At 41.7% G+C, this 23,533-nt stretch overlaps 1 protein-coding gene across 10 annotated transcripts in view; it reads left to right on the top strand.

Moving 5' to 3' along the window:
- Positions 1 to 23,533, top strand: part of PREP (prolyl endopeptidase) — a 562,439-nt gene that overhangs the window by 449,387 nt on the left and 89,519 nt on the right. For all 10 annotated transcript variants that reach the window (XR_014837058.1, XR_014837057.1, XM_085011432.1 and 7 more), the window contains 3 exon segments: positions 448 to 578; positions 7,396 to 7,605; positions 12,296 to 12,417. Coding sequence is in view for 8 of the 10 variants with exons in the window: in XM_085011432.1 (XP_084867558.1) it covers positions 448 to 578; positions 7,396 to 7,605; positions 12,296 to 12,417 (463 nt within the window). In the remaining 2 variants the exon portion in view is untranslated.

The following is a 23,533-nucleotide window of genomic DNA, read 5'->3' as shown; positions in this document are numbered from 1 at the left end:
ACATGTAAACTGCCTTTGTACCACAGCTGCGGAGTTGGGTAGCAGCATGAGAGACTGTATGGTGTACAAAATGATTCGTAGTCTTGTCCATTACAGAAAAGGTTTGTCCACCTCCTCCCCTAGCAGCCTAGCTCAGGAAGGGAACTGGCGCTTCATTTTAGCAAATCTGCTGTCTCCAGCATTGAAAAGAAAAAGTTACTGCTTTATTTGAAATCAGTTTTAATTTTAGCAAATAAAGCAGATTTGTTTAGCTAGTATGCAGAATTAGCTAGTAGATTATTTGAATACAGGGAGATGGTGGAGCCTTCCACTCTTGTCTGCATGTCCCTGGCAGGGCCTATTTGAGGTTGTACCTTTGTATATTGTTTTTCTTTGTTTATATGTGTTTGATTTTATTGCACAAATAGAAAACTCCACAGCTAAATACAGACCATTTCTGTCCCCCAGGTATTTCTATTTTTACAATACAGGTTTGCAGAACCAACGAGTATTATATGTACAGGATTCCTTAGAGGGGGAAGCCAGAGTGTTCCTCGACCCCAACATACTCTCTGATGACGGCACGGTGGCACTCCGAGGTGAGAGCTACATAGCCAGGCCAACGCGAATCCCAGCCCCCGACTTGCTCGCAGCTCTGATGTTGGCACAGTTGCCTGACCTCTGAAATAACCAGAGTGTGGACCAGATTGTAGAAGAGACACACTTTCAGTGTGAGGAAAGCTAATTTTTGCACAGTATATTTAGAACACATGAATAGCCACATGTTCTTCTGATGGCGTGAAGCAGAACTAGAGAATAATTCTCACTGGACCCAGATTAGCTTCTAGGGCTTCTGGGATTTTGAAGTATCATCATCATTTCCTATAGCATCCCTGAGGCCTCTCTGTGTTAGCAGAAAAAAATTCATCCTCTTCTATAAGCAATTTTTAAAAATAATTCGGTGAATTTTATTATATTTATAGTTGTGCAACCATCATCACAACCTAATTTTAGCAAATTTCCATCCCAAACCCCCGTTCCATTCTTCCCTACGCCCACCTGTCCACTTTAGTAACCATAAGTTTTTCAAAGTCTGTGATACTGTAAGTTCATCTATATCCTTTTTTTAGATTACATGTTACATCATATAATGTTTGTCTCTCACTGTCCAGCTTCACTTAGAATGACAATTTCTAGGTCCATCTATGTTGCTGAAAATGCTATTATTTCATCCTTTTTATGGCTGAATAATATTCCATCGTATATATGTACCACATCTTCTTTATCCATTCTGCTGTTAATGGACATTTAGGTTGTTTCCATATCTTGCTATTGTATATAGTGCTGCAAATGAGTCATGGTTTTCTCTGGATAAATGCCCAGGAGTGGGGTTGCTGGATCATATGCTAATTCTATTTTTAGTTTTGTAAGGAACCTCTATACTGTTTTCCATAGTGATTGTACCAATTTTTATTCCCACTAGCAGTGTAAGAGGGTTCCCTTTTCTCCACACCCTCTCCAGCATTTATTGTTTGTAGACTTTTTGATAATGGTCATTTTGGCTGGTGTAAAGTGGTATCTTACAGTTTCAATTTGCATTTCTCTAATAATTAGTGATGTTGAGCATCTTTTAATGTATTTGGGAGGGCATCTATTTGTATTATTTGGAGAAATGTGTGTTTAGATCTTTTGCCCATTTTTTGATGGAGTTGTTTTTTGATACAACTGCAGGAGGTGTTTATATATTTTGGAGATTAATCCTTGGCAGTCGCTTCATTTGCAAATATTTTTTCCCATTCTGTGGGTTGTCTTTTCATTTTGTTTAGGGTTTCCTTTGCTGTACAAATCCTTTTAAGTTTAATTAGGTCCCATTTGTTTATTTTGGTTTTTATCGTCATTACTCCAGGAGGTGGATCTGAGAAGATACTGCTGTCCTTTATGTCAGAGAGTGTTTCGCCTGTGTTATCCTCTAAGAGTTTTATAGTAGCTGGTCTTACATTTAGGTCTTTAATCCATTTTGAGTTTATTTTTGTGTATGGTGTTAGTGTTCTCATTTCAACCTTTTACATGTAGCTTTCCAGTTTTCTCAGCACCACTTATTGAAGAGACTGTCTTTCCTCCACTTCTATTCTTGCCTTCTTTGTCATAGTATTGGTTGACCATAGGTGTGTGGATTTATTTCTGGGCTCTCTCTCCAGTTTCACTGATCTGTATTTCTCTTTTTATGCCAGTATTATACTGTTTTGAATGACTATAACTTTGTAGTAGAGTCTGAAGTCAGTCTGATTCCTCCAGCTCCATTTTTCTTTCTCAGGATTGCTTTGGCCATTCAGGGTCTTTTTTGTTTCCATACAGATTTTAAAATATTTTGCTCTAGTTCTGTGAAAATGCCATTGGTAGTTTTATAGGGATTGCATTGAAACTGTGGATTGCTTTGGTAGCATAGTCATTTTGACAGTACTGATTCTTCTAATCCAAGAGCATGGCATATCTTTTCATTTGTTTGTATCATCTTTGACTTCTTTCTTCAGCATCTTATTAGTTTTCAGAGTACAGTTTTTTCTTTGTCGTTGATTGCCAGTTTTATAGTGGTGTTGTGGTCAGAAAAGATGTTAGATATGATTTTAGTTTTTAAAAATTTACTGATGCTTGATTTGTGCTCCAGAATGTGAACTCTCCTGGAGAATGTTCCCTATGTGCTTCAGAAGATTGTGTATTCTTCTGCTTTTGGATGGAGTATTCTAAAAATATCTATTAAGTCTATTTGGTCTAATACATCGTTTAAGGCCTGTGTTTCTTTGTTGATTTTCTGTCTGGATGATTAGTTGATTGCTGTAATTGGTATATTAAAGGCCCCCACTATTGTGTGATTGTCAGTTTTTCCTTTTAAGGCCTTATATATTGAGGTGATCCTATGTTGGGGGCATATATATTTACAGTTGTTATATCTTCTTCTTGTATTGATCCTTTGATCATTCTGTAATGTCTTTTGTCTCATGTAACATTATTTTAAGGTTTGTTTTGTCTGATAAGAGTATTGCTACTCCAGCTTTCTTGTGATTTCTGTTTGCATGGAATATCTTCTTACGTCCTCTCACTTTCAGTTTGTATGGGTTCCTGGAACTGAGGTGGGTCTCTTGAAGACAGCATATATATGGGTCTTGTTTTCGTATCCATTCGGCCAGTCTGTGTCTTTTGGTTGGAGCATTTAGTCCAGTTCCATTTAAGGTTTCCAATTGTGGCCTTTTCTTTTCCACTTGAGAAATTCCTTTAGTATTTGTTGTGAAATTGGTTTAGTGATGCTGAATTCTCTCAGCTTTTGCTTGTCTGTAAAGCCTTTGATTTCTCCTTCAAATCTGAACAAGAACCTTGCTGGGTAGAGTAATCTTGGTTGGAGGTTTGTTTCCTTTAATCACTTTTAAGTATATCGTGCCACTCCCTTCTGGCCTACAGAGTTTCAGCTGAAAAATAGCAGATAACCTTATCAGGGTTCTCTTGTATGTTGTTTATTGCTTTTCCCTAGCTGCTTTGAATATTTTCTCTTTGTCTTTAATTTTGGTCAGTTTGATTAAAATATGTCTCAGGGTGTGCCTCCTTGGGTTTATTTTATATAGTACTTGTTGCTCTTCCTGGATTTGACTGAGTGATTCTTTTCCCAGGTTAGGGAAATTTTCGGCTGTTATCTCTTAGCCGAAAATTTTCTCTGGCCCTTTCTTTCTGTCTTCTTCTGGCAACCCTGTAATTTGGATATTAGTGCATTTAAAGTTGTCCCAGAGTTTTCTTAGACTGTCTTCATTTTTTTTCTATTCTTTTTTCTTTATCCTGTTCTGTGTCAGTGATTTCTACCAGTCTGTCTTTTACCTTGCTTATTTCTTCTTCTGCCTCCTGTATTCTACTACTGGTTCCTTCTAGTGAATTTTTTATTTCAGATAATTGTGTTTTGCATTTCTGCTTGCTTAGTCGTTAAATCTTCTATTTCTTTGTTCAGTGTTTCTTGTAATTTATCAGTCTTTGCCTCAGTTTTTTTCCCAAGATCTTGGATCATCTTTACTGTCATTACGCTAAAGTCTTTTTCACTTTGCTAAACTCCAGATCACTTAGCTGTTTTTCTGGGTTTTTTGTTTTTGTTTTTTGTTGTTGTTTTTTTTATTGTTCCTTCATCTGGGTCATATTTCTCTGCGTTTTCATTTTGTATAGATTTTTCTGTGGTGTCATTTTTACAGGCTGCAAAATGACTTCTGATGTTTTCCTCCTTGTTAGTGAAGTTGGTATAGGGGCTTGTTTTAGGCTTCCTGATGGGAGGGACTGGTGCCTGCCCACTGGTAGATGGAGCTAATTCTTAACCCTCTGATGGGTGGGGCTTTGTCTCTGGGTATGGTTAGAAGTTTGGGTGGCGAGAAGGACTTTAGGCAGCCTGTTTGCTAGTGGGTAGGGCTGTGTTCCCACCAGGTTTGTTTTTTAGCCTGGGGCTTCTCAGCTTTGATGGATGGAGCCAGATTTTTCCAAAATGGCCACCTCCAGGGGAGTTCACACCAGTGATTATTCCCAAGACTTCTGCCTCCAATGTCCTTCCCCCAGAGCAAGTCACAGCCACTCCCTGTTTTCCCAGGAAATTCTCCAAGACCCACAGATGGTCTGACCCACATTCTTATGAAGTCTCTGCTTTGCTCTGGGACCCAATGCACATGAAACCCGTGTGCACCCCTCAAGAGTGGAGTCTCCATTTGCCCTGGTCCTATGGAGCTCCTGTGCATAAGCCCAGTTGGCCTTCAATGCCAAATGCTCCATATGCCTCCTAATGCCATACCCCCAGGCATGGGAACCTGTTGTGGTGCCCCAAACTCTCACTCCTGTGGGATAGCCTCTGTGATAACAGTTATTTTCCAGTCTGTGGGTAGCCCACCTGGTGGGTATGGGATTGCTTATATCACAGAAGTGCCCCTCCTACCGTCTCAGCGTGGCTTATTCTTTATCTTTGTGTGTAGCATATCTTTTTTTGTAGTTTCCAGTCTGTTTTGTTGTTGATCATTGAGCAGTTGGTTGTAATTTTGGTGTTTTCATGAGAGAAGTTGAGCTTAAGTCCTTCTACTCAGCCATCTTAATCCCTTCGCTGCATAGTAAGTCTCTATAAACAATTTGAGCTGTACAAAGAATTTTTTTAAGTATAAATATAAATCAGGAAAGAATATTTATGAGATCAACTTCCTTGAAGGTAAAAAGTGATGAGTTTTTAAAATGTAGTTTATTGTTAGTATGTTAGAATAAGAAGTTTATAAAACACAGTCTTATAGAAGTTAGGCACCTTGGCACTCTGTCCCCTGAGGGTGCAAATTTAAAAACTCAAATAAGTTTTGCTGTATGCATAAGTATGTATGCAGTTCCTCTTTGTCTCCTAAATAACTCCCCCCAAGATAACCCCCTCCATGGACTATAAGATTACACCAGGTTTGTGCCATGTGTAGTACTTCTAGGGTAAGGAGGTTGGCTGTACTTTGGTTCTGTGGTTGAAAAATCATACACACTGAGAATCATCTCTGGCTAGCATTTTAGTTGTTTTTAGTGAAGTTGGCTCAACGTTTCCTCTGTAGCATCCTCTCTCTTTTAGAAACAAACACAGGTGTTAGTTCAGCCCTACAGCATTGAGTAATTGGAGCACTAAAGTCCTGTAATCTGTAATCGATGTGGAAATTAAAGAGCTCTATTCTAGCAGATTTGTGTAGAGTTCCTTTCATAAGGGCATTCAGTCATTTAGTGGGTTCCATCTCCTCTCCCGTAGTAGGCTGTGTATGTAAATAATAGTCCTTAATCTAATTAATATTGAGAGTAATCAGTATTGAAAATAACATGCCAGCCAGCTTATTGGAATATTCTTCCATGAATTTGATCTTGGAGTTATAAAATGAATTTAGTACACTGATTCTATGCAGTAATATACCCTCTATACAAAATCATTTCATTTTACCAAAATCTAACTTGCAGCTCATCCAGAAGGATTTCCTTTTTTATGTAATGCTTGTCATATACAGGCCCTGATGGATGACAAGGTAAATTAGACATGGAGCTTGTTCTCAGTCTTTGAGTTTTGAAATGATATGATAGAGAAGTTACAGCACAGGTAGACATTCAGGTTCTTTTGATAGTATATATGATTTTTTTAAACAGATATTTCAAATCAGAAGTACTTTAAGTTTTTCTTAAAAATTTAAAATTATATATAATTTCTGTGGAGAAAAAAGTGAATAGCCCTCATCACTTTCTTGACTCTTTTCTGCATTTATATACTTATGAGCCTAGATACTTTATAGGAATTATAAGTGATTAATAAGTAGGTTTTGTGAAATTTTAAACTTATTTTCTATTAATAAAACTTCTGTGTAAACTAGTAGGAAACCTCTGGATACAGTTGGGTTTCTTAGGAAATTTTTCAACCTCCAGTGAAGTTTAGCAGACACTGTAAGAGGGAATCTCTGATATCAGCGTCTGGTACCAAATACTATACATTCTTTATAATAATAAAAGCCAATGTAAACATAAATATCAGGAAACATTCCACAGCAGTTAGAACATTCTGTCTGTGATAGCACTAAGGAATTGGATGCCATGTGGTAGGGAATCCGTCAGCGCTATTGCCTTTCTTTCTCTTCCATGGTCACTTTTGGAATATACACTGTAGGAGCCTGCACTGCAAATGCTCAGGCTTGTGGTGGTCGGATGGGTTGGACATTAATCCCTGAGTGCCAGCAGTGCTCAAGAAAATGAGGTTGTAAAGAGTGATTTCAAATAGTTTGGAATCCATTCCAGAAATTACGTCATGGCTCCAGTTTAGTCTTGTTACAGTCAGTCAGTACTCTGAAAGCAGTTGCCCTTCTCCTTTTCCCCTGCCTTCTCATTTGAGAATAAATGAAATATGATGACGTCTCAGATGAGCTCTGCTCTTAAACAAACTGCTTATTGAGTTAGAGAAATTTTAAAATGGAAGCATCTTAGTGCCATATAATCCAGTACTTCATTTTACAGATGAAGAAACTAAGACCTGGAGAGGTTAGGAAATTTTGTCCAACTTAGGTACTAGGACTAATTACTGGCAGACCTGGGTGAGCCCCTGGAGTTCCCACTACCAGTTGCCTTGCTCTCTTACCACACTCTGCCTCCATGTGCAACAGAAGCTTGTATTTCTCTGTAGCTCGGACCTTGCTGGTACAAGCTGTCTTCCTCTTCCTTATGCTTCTCTATGTTTCCATGTGGTGTACAGAATTTTCATGTGGTCCTGGTTGGTCTGTATGGGTGGGTTTTACCATCCCTTTGTTAGAGATTTGGAGCTGGAATGCAGCTTTGTCAGACAGCACAGTGGGAGGTGGGCAACCCTGGGAGGTGTGTCCCCATGTTCACCGTGATAATTTCTCATGTGTCCCCTAGGCTATGCATTCAGTGAAGATGGTGAATATTTTGCATATGGTCTGAGTGCCAGCGGCTCAGACTGGGTGACGATCAAGTTCATGAAAGTCGATGGTGCCAAAGAGCTTCCGGATGTGCTTGAAAGAGTCAAGTTCAGCTGTATGGCCTGGACCCATGATGGGAAGGGAATGTTCTACAATGCATACCCCCAACAGGATGGGAAAAGTGATGGTAAGTTGAGACTTCAGATGAAGCACCTTTTTGGTGAAATGTGACTTCACATTACTTGGAGAGAAACTTAGACCTACCTAGAGGTTGCTTGGTCTAGAACTATGTTTCCTCAAAGCACATTATATCAGTTAGTAACAGGTCCCCCTAAAACATGGTGGTTCAGAATAATGACCATTTATTTTTGCTCGTGAGTCTGCACATTGGCCAGGCAGTTCTTCTGGGCATAGCTGACTTCTGTCTGGTGCTTCTGATTAGCTGCCAGTCAGTTGACTGATTCTAGTGTGACTTTTTCACATGTCTAGGGCCTCAGTTCTGATCGATGTGGTCTCCTACCCTCTGGCAGGCCAGCCCAGGCTTGACTGAATGGCAGCTCTGCAGGATTCCAAGAAGACCAAAAGGCACAACTTCTTTGATGCCTGGGCTTGCTCCTGAAACATCATTTCACTGCATTCTCTTGGCCAAAGCAAGTCATAGGACCAATTGCTAGTCAAGGGCAGGGGAGACACACTGGGAACTGTGAAAAATTGGGGCTGTTTTTATTGCAGTCCATTCTTGATAGATGTGTTCTCTCTACCAGGGGGTCATGGAGAAGATGGGTTTTTGTGGGGTTTTTTTTTTTTTAACAAAACCAACTTTTTTTTTCTTTTTTTTATTTGTAAGGCAACACCTGCGGCATATGGAAGTTCAAATCAGAGCTGCAGCTGTGGGTCTGCACCACAGCCATAGCAACACCAGATCCGAGCTGCATCTGCAGCTTACAATGCAGCTCACAGCAACACTGGATCCTTGACCTACTGAGCGAGGCCAGGGACTGGACCCGCATTGTCATGGATATTTGTTGGGTTCATTACTGCCGAGCCACAATGGGAACTCCAGAACCAACTCATTTAATAATGTTGAGTGATGATGAAGTTTTCTGACTGCAGTAATCACATCTCTTCCTCTGCTCAGAAGTTACAGGTCACCTCTCCGTCACATTTTTTTAATTTTTTTTGCTTTTTAGGGCTGAACTCACAGCATATGGAGATTCCCAGGCTAGGTGTCAAATCGGAGCTGTAGCCGCCGGGCTACACCACAGCCACAGCAATGCAGGATCCAAGCCGCATCTGTGACCTACACCACAACTCACAGCAACGCCGGATTCCTAACCCATTGAGCGAGACCAGGGATCAAATCCTCAACCTTGTGGTTCCTAGTCAGGTTCGTTAATCACTGATCCACGACGGGAACTCCGGTCACATTTATTTTAATATTTTCATCTGTGATGACTTTCAGGACATGCCTTTGTTCTCTGCATTTGCGTGGCAATCCTATTGTATGCAGGTGGTCTTTCTTTCTTGCCCCCTTCACCTCTCACCTTCCCAGGCAGGAAGCTTGTATTTCTCTGTAGCTCGGACCTTGCTGGTACAAGCTGTCTTCCTCTTCCTTATGCTTCTCTATGTTTCCATGTGGTGTACAGAATTTTCATGTTGTCCTGGTTGGTCTATATGGGTGGGTTTTACCATCCCTTTGTTAGAGATTTGGAGCTGGAATGCATAGTCTCATTTGCTTGTTGCAGGGCCTGAAGTTGGCAGGAAGTACAGCTCATCCAATGTTCTCTCCTGCACATGCTGTCCCCTTACCATGAATTGCTGTATATTTGTCATCTTTAGATATGCTTGCTTTCTTTTCTCTTTTCCCCTTCAGTTGAATTGGGAATAAGAGTATAATACTTTGCATTTCTTTTAGCTACATTTAGCTTTTGCTGCCTCTGATTAGATTACTCAATACCTTTTTTTTTAGTTACCAGTGAGTTACAAGAGAAGCTCAGGAAGTAGGCTTTGATTCAAAGATGTTAGCTAAAGAAAGACCTCTGTGCTCTGTACACAGAATTAGCTGCCTGTGTTTAGAGTGCTTCTAAGTTAGATGTGGGCTGTTGCCAAGTTCCAGGAGACCAAAGAAGTATGGAAGTGGCCATTTCTTGTTAGAGAACAATGTTATTGAGTTAACTTGTGAAAAAACATGACAGTTATTATTTAGCCTCAAGTTGCATTGGCAGAAATAGTAATTATTAGTAATTGTGGCTGATTTAAGAAAGCCAACATCTTCTCCCAGCTGTAATTTTGCTGTCCTCTTACCCAGAAAACCTCTGCAGCCAGGTGCTTCTTACCAGTGTTCCTGGAAAACCATGGGAAACCACCAAGTACCGTAAAGCTTTTTTTTTTTTTTTTTTTAATGTAATGGCATTATTTCCTTTTTTCTTCATTGTTCTGAAGGCTTGGTACATTTTCATAACAGCCTCCAAAATCAGCAAATATGTGTCATTACTTCCAGAGTGATACCCAACTGATAATTCACTCTTTCTTTAGACTTAATCTTTTAAAGCAGTTTTAGGTTCACAGAAAAATTGAGCAGAAGGTCCCAAAATTTCTCACGAACCTCTGCCCCTCACACCTGCATAGCCTCTGTCATTATCAACATCCCTACAAGAGGGTACCATAGATGAGCCTACACGGACATATTGTGATCGCCCCAGGTCCGTGGTTTACATTCGAGTTCTCTCTTGGTAGTGTGCACTCCCTGGGTTTGGGCAAATGTATAATGATATGTATCCACTATTATAGTGTCATTCAGAGTATTTTCACTGCCTTAGTAAGCCTCTGTGTTCCACCTATACATCCTTTCCTCCCCTGCCAGCCCCTGGCAACTACTGATCTTTTCACTGTCTCTGTAGCTTTGCCTTTTCCAGAATGTCATAGAGTTGGAATTATACAGTGGGTAGCCTTTCAGATTGCCTTCTTTCACTTTGTAATATGCATTTAAGTTTTCTCCATGTCCTTTTATGGCTTGGGTAACTCATTTCCTTTGAGCAGTGAATAATATTGCATTGTCTGGAAGTACTGTAGTTGTTTATCCACTCACCTCTGAAGGACATCTTGGTTGCTTCCAAGTTTTGGCAGTTAGGCATAAAGCTGCTGTTAACATCCAGGGAAGAGTTTGTGTGGATATACACTTCCACCTCATTTGGGTATATACCAAGGAGCACAGTTGCTGTATCGTGTCATAAGCGTATGTTTAGTTTTGTACAAAACTGCCAAGCTATCTTGTTGTACCATTTGCATTTCACCAACAGTCAATGAGAATTCCTGTTGTTCCACATCTTGTCAGTATTTGGTGTTGCGAGTGTTCTGGATTTTGGCCATTCTAATAGGTGGGTAATGGTATGTCACTGTTTTAGTTTGCAGTTAGTTCCTTGATAACATACGCTGTGGAACATCTTTTCATGTGCTTGTTTGCCATCCTGTCTTTGGTGAGGTGTCTCTTAAGGGCTTTGGCTCATTTTTTAATTGGCTTCTGTGTTTTCTTATGGTTGAGTTTTAAGAATTCTTTGTATATTTTGGACAACAATCCTTATCAGACATTTCCTCAGCAAATATTTTCTCCTATTCTGTAGTTCAAACTTTTCATTCTCTTGATAGTGTCTTTTGTGGAACAGAAGGTTTTCCTTTTGTTTTTGTTTTGTTTGGGTTGTTTTTTTTTTTTGTTTGTTTTTTTTTTTTTTTTTTTGGCCTCCCATGGCATATGGAGTTGCCAGGCTAGGGATCAGATCTGAGCCATAGTTGCCACCTACCGCTGCAGCTTTGGCAACGCCAGATCCTTTAACCCACTGTGCTGTGTGGAGGATCAAACCTGCGCCATGGACTATAGAGACACTGCTGATTCCATTGCACCACAGTGGAAACTCCATGGTAAAATAAGGGAACAGAAGATTTTAATTTTAATGAGGTCCAGCTTATCAGTTCTTTGTTTCATGGATCATGCCTTTAGTTTGTATCTAATAAGTCATTACCAAACCCAAGGTCATCTAGAGTTTCTCTTATGTTATTGTCTAGGAGTTTTATGATTGCATTTACATTTTTAGGTCTGTGATGTATTTGGGGTTAATTTTTGTGAAGGGTGTAAGGTCTATGTCTAGATTCATTTTTTTTTTGCATCGGGCTATCCTGTTGTTCTAGCACCTTTTGTTGAAAAGACTATCTTTTGTCCATTGTATTGACTTTTTATGTATGTCTGTATCTGGGCTATCAGTTCCTTTGATCTGTTTGTTTATTCTTTTGTCAATACCACAGTGTCTTAATTACTTACAGTGAATTTTGAAATCAGGTAGTGTCAGTTCTCCAGCTTTGTCCTCTTTCTTTAACATTGTGCTGGCTCTTCTGGTTTCTTTCTTTTTTTTTTTTTTTTTTTTGTCTCTCCACATAAACTTTAGCATCACTTAACCCATATCTACAAAATAGCTTGCTGGGATTTTGAATGAGATTGCATCACATCTGTAGATCAAGTTGAGAAGAACTGACATCTTGACAATATTGAATATTTCTGTCCATAAACATTGGAACATCTCTCCATTTATTTAACCCTTTGATTTCTTTCATCAGTTTTGTAGTGTTCCTCTTTTACATATTTTATTTGATTTATACCTGCATATTCCAATTTGGGGGCTGTTCATGTAAATCATACTGTTTTTAATTTCAAATTCCACTTGTTCATTGCTGGTATATAGGAAAGTGATTAACTTTTGTGTATTAACTTTGTAACCTGCAATGAGATACTTAACTTTTTCAGTGTTCCTAGCATTGTAAGGAATGGGAGGAATAGATTTTTTTAAAGTTGCCAGCTGCATTTCAGTATACATTTTTAACTCCTTCAGGCACAGAAACATCCACCAATCTCCACCAAAAGCTCTACTACCATGTCTTGGGAACCGATCAGTCAGAAGATATTTTGTGTGCTGAGTTTCCTGATGAGCCTAAGTGGATGGGTGGAGCTGAGGTATTGTACTACTGAGAAATTTTACCCACAAAGACCATTTCCCATGGATTCTTTATATAAATAGTCTCATTATGTGATGCTCTTTATGGATAGTAGAAGCCCTTGGAGTGAATGTTCTTTTGTTTAAAATGGTAGTGTTCAAATGGACTCTTAAGTAATGAAGGTGATAAACCTTTTAACTGCAATCCCAGTATAAAAATCTTAATCCTAAAAGTAATACATGCTTATGGTCAAAAATAAAACTGCAAAATAACGTAAAGTAAAACATGAACATTCAGAATTGGAATCCTAATACTCAGAGATGAAGAGTTTCCTTCCAAAAATTTTCCTTGTATACACGAGAGAATGTCAGGGGGAAAGAAAGCATGTTTTCTTCTTTTTATATAACTGATTTTCATGCCTCTTGTTTACTTATTTTTGCATTGAAATGTGTTATCTTTTGGATAATTTCCCACCTCATAGATGGTTCACACATTTCTTGGGGTCTTGATAATTACCACCCTCTTTTGAAGTGATGTGTCTTTTAGTTACTGCCCCAGATTTTATTCTGTACCTTAAGAATCAGCTGTAAAAAAAAAACTTAGAGGTGCTTGGAGTAAGAATTGGATTCCTCTTAGCTCATATTGTTTTTTTTTAAGAGAGGAGAGCATTCTGGATGATTTCAGACAGAAATGGACTTATCATCTCATTTCTGTGGGAAGGAGGAATCCACTAGAAACTTTGTTAGTCCGTCAAACCTCTTATCTCAACTCTGAGAAACAATCAGAACTTTGGTAAAAATGGGGGCATTTTAGATTTGAACTTCTACTCATGGGTCCTATTCATTGGCGCATAAACTATGAGTCCACAGTATTTTAGTCTATGTGTATTAATATACATTACTCTAAATTGTCCTTTTATTTATTTTGTTTCTCTAGAACCATGGTTGGCAAACTACTGCCCTAAGCTGAAATCTGGCCTGCTGCCAGCTTTTATAAATAAAGTTTTATTGGAACACAGCCACATCCATTCATTTACCTTTTATCTGTGGCTGCTTTCAAGCTGTAATAGCAGAGTTGACTAGTTGCCACAGAAGACCGCATGGCCCAGAAAGCTGAAAATACTTACTTTCTGGCCCTTAATAGAAAAAATCTGCCAGAACTTCAATGCCGTCTGTTAAAAGTGAATTAACAGGGCTTATATATTGTTGTCTGAAACTGTGCCCCTTTTTTCATGCTTCTTCTTCAACACCTAACTCTCCACCCTATAAGGTTTTCTTGTGTGGTTACTGTTGTCATTTTTCTCATGTATTTTTTTTAATGTTTTTTTGTCTCTGTCAATTGTGCTAAGTTTTCTTCTTTCCAACTTCTCATATCTAAGGCTTCTGTGTACTACAGATAATAGGTATTTATTTATTTATAAAATCATATGCATTTTACCTTCATTTGAGTGAAACTCTTAGGGAGGTAAATATGTTACCCCCCAAAAATTTGTAATGTTGCACCATGTGTTTCTTTTCACTCTTTGGAGAGAAAGAAGTTGATGAGGAAAAAATTACATCAGACTTGTTTTAATTAAAGTAAGATTATTTGGTTGATACAATGAAATACAACTGAAAATAAGTGCCAGAATACTGATGTAATACTGATGTATTAGCACGTTGGTCTAAAAGAAAACAAGCTTCTCAGTAGAAGACATATGTGACTAGTTGCTCACATCTCTTTATTAGCATTTGGTTGAAGCAGCTAGGTTTTAAGATCATCATAAAATATACGTAACATAAAATTTATCAGTTTATCAGTGTAGCATTCAGCGGCACTAAGTTCATTCACATTATTGAGCAACCATCACCCCCATCCACCTCCAGAACTTTTTTCATCTTGCGAAACTGAGACTCTGTGCCCATTAAGCAATACTCTCCAGCCCCTCTTCCACCCAGTGTGCAGTGACCACAGTCTACTTTCTGTTTTTGTGTATTTGTTCCAGGTACCTTGTGTAAGCATCATTACATGGTACTTGTCTTTGTGTGACTCTTTGACTTAGCATGACTTCCTCAAGGTTTTTCTATGTTTTAGAAGGTGTCAGAATTTTCTTCCCTTTTTTTTTTTTTTTTAACTTTTTAGGGCTGTGCCTATGGAAGTTTCCAGGCTAGAGTTTGAATCAGAGCTGCAGCTGCAGGCCTACGCCACAGGCACAGCAACACCAGATCCGAGCTGTGTCTTCGACCTATGCCACAGTTCGTGACAACACTGTATCCTTAACCCCTGAGCAAGGCCAGGGGTTGAACATACATCCTCATGGATACTAGTCATGTTCTTAACCTGCTGAGCCACGAAAGGAACTCCTAGAATTTCCTTCCTTTTAAAAATTAAATAACATTCCCTTATGTATATATACCACATTTTCTTTATTCATTCATCTGTCAGTGGACACCTGGGGTGTTTCAACAGCATAATTGTGAATAATGCTGCTGTGAACAGCCAGTTTTTTCAAATAAAGAGGAATCATATGATATATGTGTTTAACATATGTATATTCACTTCTGCTACCTGGGCAACTGAAAAGAAAAGCAGATTAAAATAGTTTGGGGGATACTTCTACCATTCGCTCAATAAATGTTCACTGTATGTAACTTATCTAATATAATCTTTACTATAACTTTGAGAAGGCAGTGAACATTCCATTGCATAGACAAAATACCTGCGAGGCTGATTAACTCGGAAGTCCATGGCTGGAACTACCTGCTGGGTTTGTTAGACCCCACAGCCTGTATCTTCTTAACAACCCTGCCCTCTGCCTCCTTGGTCAAAAGGTAAGAGGTCATCTGAAAACAGCAGGAATGACCATTTAAAGAATGATAGTAGGGAGTTCCTGTTGTGACTCAGCAGGTTATGGACCTGACTGGCATCCATGAGGACATGGCTTTGATCCTGGCCTGGCTCAGTGGGTTATGCATCTGGCATTGCCATGAGCTATGACGGAGGTCACAGACACGCTTGGATCCCGCATTGCTGTGGCTCTGGTGTAGGCCGGCAGCTGCAGCTCCCATTTAGCTGCTAGCCTGGAAACTTCCATATGCTGCAGGTGCGCCCCTAAAAAGACAAAAAAAAAAAAAAAAAGAATGACAGTAAATGAAGAGATGCATCTGTATTGAACAGAAACAATGAAATTGTTGGGAAAAAAAAGAAAAGAAAAGAAAAACTAAAGGAACCTATACAGTCTGTCCTAAGGAACTATGTACTGGCTTAGGGCCCTGATGAACAGGCTGTGCAGAGGACACCTCTAAGAAAGCTCATGGGCGTAGGAAACTCAAATTGGGTATAGGTTTCATTCCGCTCTATTCCACCTGCTTGGGGCGGGGGGTCTTGCTAGAGAGATGTCGTCCCTCCAGTGGCCAGGGTTAGTTGGGCAGGTCCTACTGACCAGGGCAGTGTCCCCTGCCTTCCCTCCCCAACTCTGTCTGATCCTCCTGAGCCAAGAAGACCTTCTCACTACCTGGCAGAGCATCCTTGGTCATTTCATCATGGGTGCTTTCGTTCTGCAGGTGGGAAGCCTTCCGAGCCGCAGGTCTGTCCTGAATGGATGCTTCCGTTACAGATCTGAAAAAATTGTAGACCATCTTGGTGTAGGAGTTTCTCGTACTTGTCAAGGGAGTGTGAGAAAGCCCAGGGGAGTCCAGAAGCTGCTGCGCTGTCAGCTGGCTGGACCAGGAGCCCCCAGGCCTGGTGTACAGATGAGGATTCAGGGTGTTCACTGAAGTGCTACAGATGGTTTCCTGACAGCCTTTATTTAGTGACCCAGACCTTAGAGAAAAGCAGTGATCCTCGTCATAACCGCATGTGAAATGCAGGTGCTGTAGTTGTGGCTCTTATTTTTCAAGTGATTGCTTTTAGGACTGTCATTTTGAATCTAGTGTTTCTTGAATACGCTTAACAGTGTCTCTGAATGGAGGGCCAGTGCTGTAGTGTTGCAGGTGTCCTGGAACAGAAATCAGGAGATTTTTGTTTTTTCTTTCTGTTTTTAGGGCCACACCTAGGGCATTTGGAAGTTCGAGCCAGGGGTCAAATAAGAGCCACAGCTGGGGCCTGTGGAGTAGCCATGGCAACACCAGATCCAAGCCACATCTGTGACTTACGCCACAGCTTACAGCCATGCCAGATCCTTAACCCAGTGAGCGAAGCCCGGGATTGAACCCACATCCTCACGGAGACAGTGTTGGGTCTTTAACCCACTACCACAACAGGAACCCCATGAAATCAGGAGATTTTAGTGCTAGTCCTGTCTGTGTGGCCTTGGGCAGGTCACGTCATCTTGCCAAGTCTGTTTCCTAAGTCTCCTCCAGAGCCTTTTTCAGTCTGCATCTCAGTCATGGCATCTCACAGCTCTGAGGTCCTGAGGCCAGCCCTGGGCAAGGACGCAGAGCCAGGCGGTGTGTGAATGCAGTGGGGCTGGAGTGTTGGGCGCTGTGGGTGTGGTAGGAGGTGCATGTGGCAGGTGGCTGGCTCAGCACAGGGACAGGTGTAAACTTCTCTGGGAGCTGCCGTCCTCCTCACTTCTGGCTGCTGCAGTCCAGGTGCATGGAGGACTTGCCTTTTTATCCAAGGTGCCACCTCCTGTATCTCGTCTCCCTCCTTCGCAGATACCTCCTCTGCCTTCCTGCCTGGGCACATCCTTCTGGCCCCGAGCCGCCCGTTAGGTTTCTGTCTCTAAGCGGTTTGGTTTTCCCACTGTTTCCTAGGATAGCATCTCTCCCAGGACAGTACCTTCCACCCCGCCGAACCCATAGTTTTCTGGACGCTTCAGGTACTAGAACTGTTACCAGAGGCCCATTGCAGCTCATTATGAAATATCAGCTCTCCCACTTACATGCTCAAGTTTGGTGGGCACAGGGAGGGCTAGCAGGTAGGGTAGGTACTATTTGTTCCCTCCTTTTCATTACTTTTTTTCCTCTAACAAAGACTTGGCTGTGTATGGTCATAGTGGCTTTGTCCATGGTAGCCCCCTGCTGGACACACCCTAGGTATCCATAAACAGGTTCATGCGTGAACAACTGTGGCACATCTCTACAGTGGAATACTAGTCAGCAGTAAAAAGGGATGAGCTATTGATACACGCAACATCAGGGCTAAATCTCAGAATAATTGCGAGCTTAGAGTACACGTGTTTGATTCCATTTACCTAGCACTGGAAAATACAGATGAGTTTCCAGTGACACAGAGCCACTCAGTGGTTGCTTGGGGACTGGGGGATACAGAATGAGAGGGAGGGACTATGAAGGGGCAGCAGGAAACTTTGGGGATGGTCAGGCTGGAACACTGGAACTTAGGTTTTTTGGGGGGCTGAAGGATGGCCGCTCTGAGCAGTGACAGAATGGCCTGTGGCCTCCCCTCTGTTAGTTTCTCCAGTGGCCATGTAGGAGGAGTTGGAGAAGGGCAGCAGGAACTTTGCTCACCCGGAGCTGTGTGTCCGTATCTCCCAGCAGCTCACAAGCATGATGAGTGTCTAGGCACCAGCTCTTTGTGGCATCCTTTTGTGGTGACATCCCCTCGACTCTGGGGACCTCTGTACTTTGTTTGCCATTCCCTCACATAGACAGTGAACTCTCTGGCTGACCTTTTGCATTGTCCTCCCTTCCCCCCAAAGCTTCTGCCCCCAGCATGAACCTTGAGGTTCATGGATCTCTGGTGCTCCCTTTGCCATCCTTTTTCAGCAGGGACCTTTCAGGGTGACTGGAGGCCAGCTCCCTTCCTGATGCCTCTTATTCCAGGGGAAGCCACAGCCCCAGGTGGGTCCATCGTGGACATGCAGGCAGTGAGGACCATTGCCCTCCTCACCTGCCAGCCTGGGGTCTCTGGCCCTCCCTCGGGCCCTCCAGTACCACCCAGGAAGAGCCTCCCCCTGCCCCGGGAGCAACATGAAACACATACCTGGCATTTGGCTTGGAGGCATGGTGGTGTCGGTTATTACGTAAGATAGGCTGAGGTATCTGTGGGAGGGCAGGATTGGGGGAGGATAACAAAATGGTCATGTTTTAGAAGGTTCTTTTGGACAAAAACAAAAACAAACAAACAAAAAACCCCTCTATTTTAAAGTGACTAATAGAGCATGGGGGGGTGGTGAGGGAAGGAAACTAAGCGTTTTGAGGCACTTTTCCCAGCAGAGGGTGCTCTAGAATATAGATTCTGAAACTTGATAGTCCCTTTGGAAAGGAGTAAGGAGAAAAATGCCCACCCTCTTTGTGACTATCTAGCTTAATCCTACATTGAGAACCTAGTTCTGTCCTACCTAATTCTTGGTGGGGGGAGGGGTTAAAGTTTTTTTTGTTTTTTTTACAAGGGTAATCTTGATCTTATCTCTTTAGCCGCCACTGTGTGCTCACTGTCTGATCCCTAGTCACTAGACTCTATACGGCTGACCCTTGGCAGTGCAAGGGTTAGGGGTGCTTATAACTTACAGCCCTTCATACATGTGGTTCCTCCATAGCCACTATCCCACATCCCCAGGTTCTTGTAGTATATGGTATTTACTATGGAAAAAATCTGTAAGTGGATCCGTGTTGTTCCAGGGTCAAATGAGTGTGTCTGTACATACACATATGATACACACCTATATACATATGTGTATGTGTACCTATGTCCATACATTTTATGCATCAGATGTGTAAAGTAATTACCTGATGCTCGCCTCATCCTGGGCACTGGGTGAGTGTTAATTTCCATACCACCCCTTCCCCTACTGAGGTTCACACACAGGGAGACCCTGTGAACACTGGTAAAGTCCAGTATGCCTCAGGGAACTCTGCCTCACCTGCCGCTTTCTTACTGGATAATTTCGACTTGGAGCAGGAATTGTTTGGCAGTCCTCTTCCCAGTCAGCACAGTTAATGCATTTATTCTCCAAATACCTATAAGCCCTTACCTTGGGTCCACTGCTGTGCCAGGGGCAGGTGGTACTCGGGAGCAGACACAGGCAGGCTCTGGTCCTGGTGGAAGATGGTATGGACATAGTAAACTATTCCATATAAAAATTTTTAAGGGCTACAAAGAGGCTGGGGGCCCCTGATGAAATTCCCATCAGTTTGTATGTCACTTTTTTTTTTTTTGTCTTTTGTCTTTTGTCTTTTTGAGGGCCGCACCCACCGCATATGGAGGTTTCCAGGCTAGGGGTCTAATCAGAGTTGTAGCCGCCGGCCTACGCCACAGCCACAGCAACTCGGGATCTGAGCCACACCTGCGACCTACACCACAGCTTGTGGCAGCACCGGATTCTTAACCCACTGAGCGAGGCCAGGGATCAAACCTTCAACCTCATGGTTCCTAGTCAGATGCATTTCTGCTGCGCCACGACAGGAACTCCTGTGTGTCACTTTAAAGACACCACTGTCCTCTTGACCTTGACTTTGGTAATTGAACCTGAGACTGCCACCATGAGTTCCACTTGGTGACCCTTTGCTCCCTTGTGCTGTGCCAGGGAGTCCTGCAGTTTCACTGGTGCCTACAGACAGAGCACTCCTGTGCTCCTCCTTTAGCACAGGAGTAGGTGTCCTTATATTGGCCCCGGGGGACTCTTGACTGGACTGTGTATTTCCAAGCCTCACTGCAGCGTCCGTCTTCCTAACCAGCACTGTGTGAAGTGATAGTATCTGTCATGCTGATGGGCACATGGGAATATCTCAGAGCCTGGTGGGGAAGGCAGGATGTCAGGAAGCCAGGCTAAAGCCCTGGATGTGAGCAAGGCTGAAGATAGCTCTGCTTTGTTCATAAAACAGCTCCTGGCAGGAGAGTTTATGGTAGGAAGGTTGGATTTGCTAGTCTGTCACTTTTCTCGCCTGCCTCCTCTTATTGCTTAGTAGGAGAGAAAAGGAAACAAATAGTAGATTCTTAAATAATCAAGTTATGGAAGTTCCCATTGTGGCTCAGCAGGTTAGGAACCTCACATAGTGTCCATGAGGATGGGAGTTCGATCGTTGGCCTCCCTCAGTGGGTTAAAGGATCCAATGTGGCCATAAGCTGCGGGGTAGGTTGCAGATGTGGCTTGGATCTGGCATTGCTGTAGCTGCAGTGTATCCTGGCAGCTGCAGCTCTGATTCTACCCACTAGCCCGGGAGCTTCCATGTGCCACAGGAAAAAATAATAATCAAGCTTATGTGCTAGAGAAATAATCAGGTATATGAGAAACAAGAGTGGCCAAGACCTCCATTGCTCATTTTCCTAGAATTGGGCTATCTTTTCCTAGAATTTTCTGTTACGTCTGTTTCTGGCATCCTGAGCGATGCACCGTTGGGGCTGATTTCTTTCTTGCCTCACCTGTAGTACCACACTCTATTGGGAGAGCTGGGTACTTTGGTTTAAGGACAACCACTAGAAACGTTTACATCAGAGCATATCCCCTTGCTTATGACTATTCCTGCGCTTCTGCTTCTGACACCACCTCTGGTTTTTATGACAGATCCATGAGGCCCATTCATGAAAAGCCACCATTGCAATCATTAATTTGACGTTTAAAAGTTTTCCTAGATTATGTTTTGGAAACATTCTTAATGTTAAAGAGATGGTGTTATGATTCAGAACCATTATGAAGGGAATCCAAGAGTCTATGAAATCAAATTGATAACGTTTCCTGCTCTGAGAGAAACATGATTAACTCTCAAAGCCATTAAAATCCATTTTCCCTCCTTCTGATAATTTACCAGACAATTTTAAGTCTCACTGCTTTTTAGTATACTTTTTTTGATACACACAATTACTTCTTTTGTCATATAAAAGAAAAAACTTCTCAATTTGAAAAAGTGCATGTAGATTCAAATTATGAAAAAAACCTTCTCCACCCTCTTCTTGTTGGATTCTAAGTGGAAAAAATTACATATATTAAGGAAATTTCATGTCCACAAAGATTTGGTTATTAACATAAGACCATGTAGTAGCTCTAGCATGAAAGAGCTTGAGTTTTTCTTTGAAAAGGATAAGTTTGATTAAATTCCATATATTATATATATATATATATATATATATATATATATTACTTTAAGGCAGCTTTGTAGGCAGCTTTGTAGAAATTAAATGATTGAAAGTCTAAAGCATTAATAAATGACCCTTTGTTAATTTTCCCATAACATGAGATGCATGAAGAAAAGCTAGCTTATTCAGGTAATCTGGAAAAGGCAGCCATTCTTACTAAATAGTATTGAGACTCAAAATAGCAGATGCATCTACCTAAAAATGTTTATAATGTGGTAATAATAAATAATGTAAGTTTATCATTTAAAATAAAATATAAAAATGCCATTCTCTAGAGAACTGCAATTATCAACATATTAGTTCTGTTTCACACCTATTTTCTGTAGATTCATATTTTTTAAAAAAGCTTCAGATGAACTGATGGAGGAGCTGATGACCTCTGGCGCACATGGAGCGGCTTAACCCAGACTTTGGTCTGAGTGGATCACAGGCATGCCTCTGTGAGGTATTAACTTAAGACATTTCTTAAAAACATACTATTTGGGACTAGATTCTCCAGAGGTATGCTCTGGTTGCAGCTTATCTCTCCATTTCATGGTTTTATGGCTCCTGGGTTTGTGGGGCTTAGATCCCTGAATGGTGCTGAGTCATATTTTTGCTGGAGCAGCATGTGGGCATCTAACAGGATGAAGCATACAATACACGTGCTGTCTGATAGGTTGGATGATGTCTGTCAAAGGTTTCCTTGGTAAATATTACTGTCTTGGTGAAAGCTGAGTACCACAGTCTGCAGTCAGAATTCCTCTGTGAATTAGTCTGACTTTTTTAACAAAAATGTGAAATCTGATAACCCCATACCTTATGCCCTACATCTAGGTAGATGTAGATGCACAGGGCAGCTGTTATTGGCTGCCCTCTTCAGAAAGAGAAGCCACCACATAAAAAGGTTTCCTTTGGTTGGCATAAAATACATGAAGATGAGACACCACCATGAAGTTAAGAGGGAAACAGTTCTTTCCCCACTCCTCTGGCTTCCCTGTGGAGGAATTTTCCTTCATCAGCGTTTCTCAGGGGCGGGATTTGAGGGTGGTTGGGAGCTCACAGCCCTAAGCTGAATTCTTCAGTGAGCACCTTATTGGCAGTCAAGCTGAGGTCTGGTTCTCTCTCTGTTGACGCCTGTTTCATGTCTGGTTGATTTGGAACACCAGCAGGGAGAAGTGGGCCTGCTCCAGAGACTGGGTAGAAGAGCAGTAGTTGCTGAGCTGGTCTGCATATTCCACGTTTGCAGGGCCGTCTGGACGCTTGGCATGCTGTCCCAGGTCAGGTTTCTGGGAAGCAGCATCTACAAGTTCAGTGGGAGTGCTTTCCAAACCTCCACTTGCACTGGAGAGTGAAGACAGAGAGGGAGAAGTTAAGTTCTTACAAGAAAGGCCTCGGCCAGTCCTCCAGGGAGCTCTTGAACTGAGTTAGCCTCCTACCATGTTCCTAACTAGGGGTGAAGGGTCCAGGTCGTTATACCTCCACATTGATCATCATTGCATATGCAATGAACCCAAAGAATTTGTGACCTTGGGAGGGGTGGCTCTTCAACTGGAAGACAAGGCCCTGGGGTTCTTGGCCAAGAGCTGCCTGCCCTAGTGGTTGGGGGAATGGGTGCTTCCACAGACCACGGTGTCCCCTGCTCATGCGGATATACACCTAAGAATGACTCTGCGTTTAGCTCAGTTTTTTGTTGGACATAGTTCTCTGAGCCAGATACCCATGCCAGTGTAGCAGTTCTAGGAATGGAAAAATTCAGGCAGCTGTTTCTAGAGAAACTCTTTTCTTTTAAGAATCATTTAGGGGCCATCCCTTTCCAAGAACTTTCTCTGATCTTCTCTTCGCAGCTCCCCTCCCTGTTAGATGCTCCTCCCTGCCACTCATCAGTGCTTTATACTTCTCACTATTAATGTTTACAGTATTACTTTATGTGTGTGTGTGTCTGACTCCCACCTGAGCATGTGCTCGTGAAGGTCCTGGTCTATTGATATGTGTGCGCCAAAACTTGTTCAGCTGCAGCAGACTTTCAGTTGCTCAGATAAACAGCCTCAGCTCTGACTCTGCATTTGATGGCACGTGTTAAATTATGTCTTTAGTGCAGGGGATGGAAAATTGGCTGGCACCTAGATTCTCCTGTTAAA

The sequence above is a fragment of the Sus scrofa genome, chromosome 1 (genome assembly GCF_054392235.1).
Source record: "Sus scrofa isolate SSC_HxYL_T2T_F1_AM1 chromosome 1, Sscrofa_HxYL_maternal_Yorkshire_Landrace_v2.0, whole genome shotgun sequence".
Taxonomy (NCBI): Eukaryota; Metazoa; Chordata; class Mammalia; order Artiodactyla; family Suidae; genus Sus; species Sus scrofa.
Note: the sequence above shows the minus strand (reverse complement) of the source record. Positions and strands in the feature narration are given on the sequence as shown.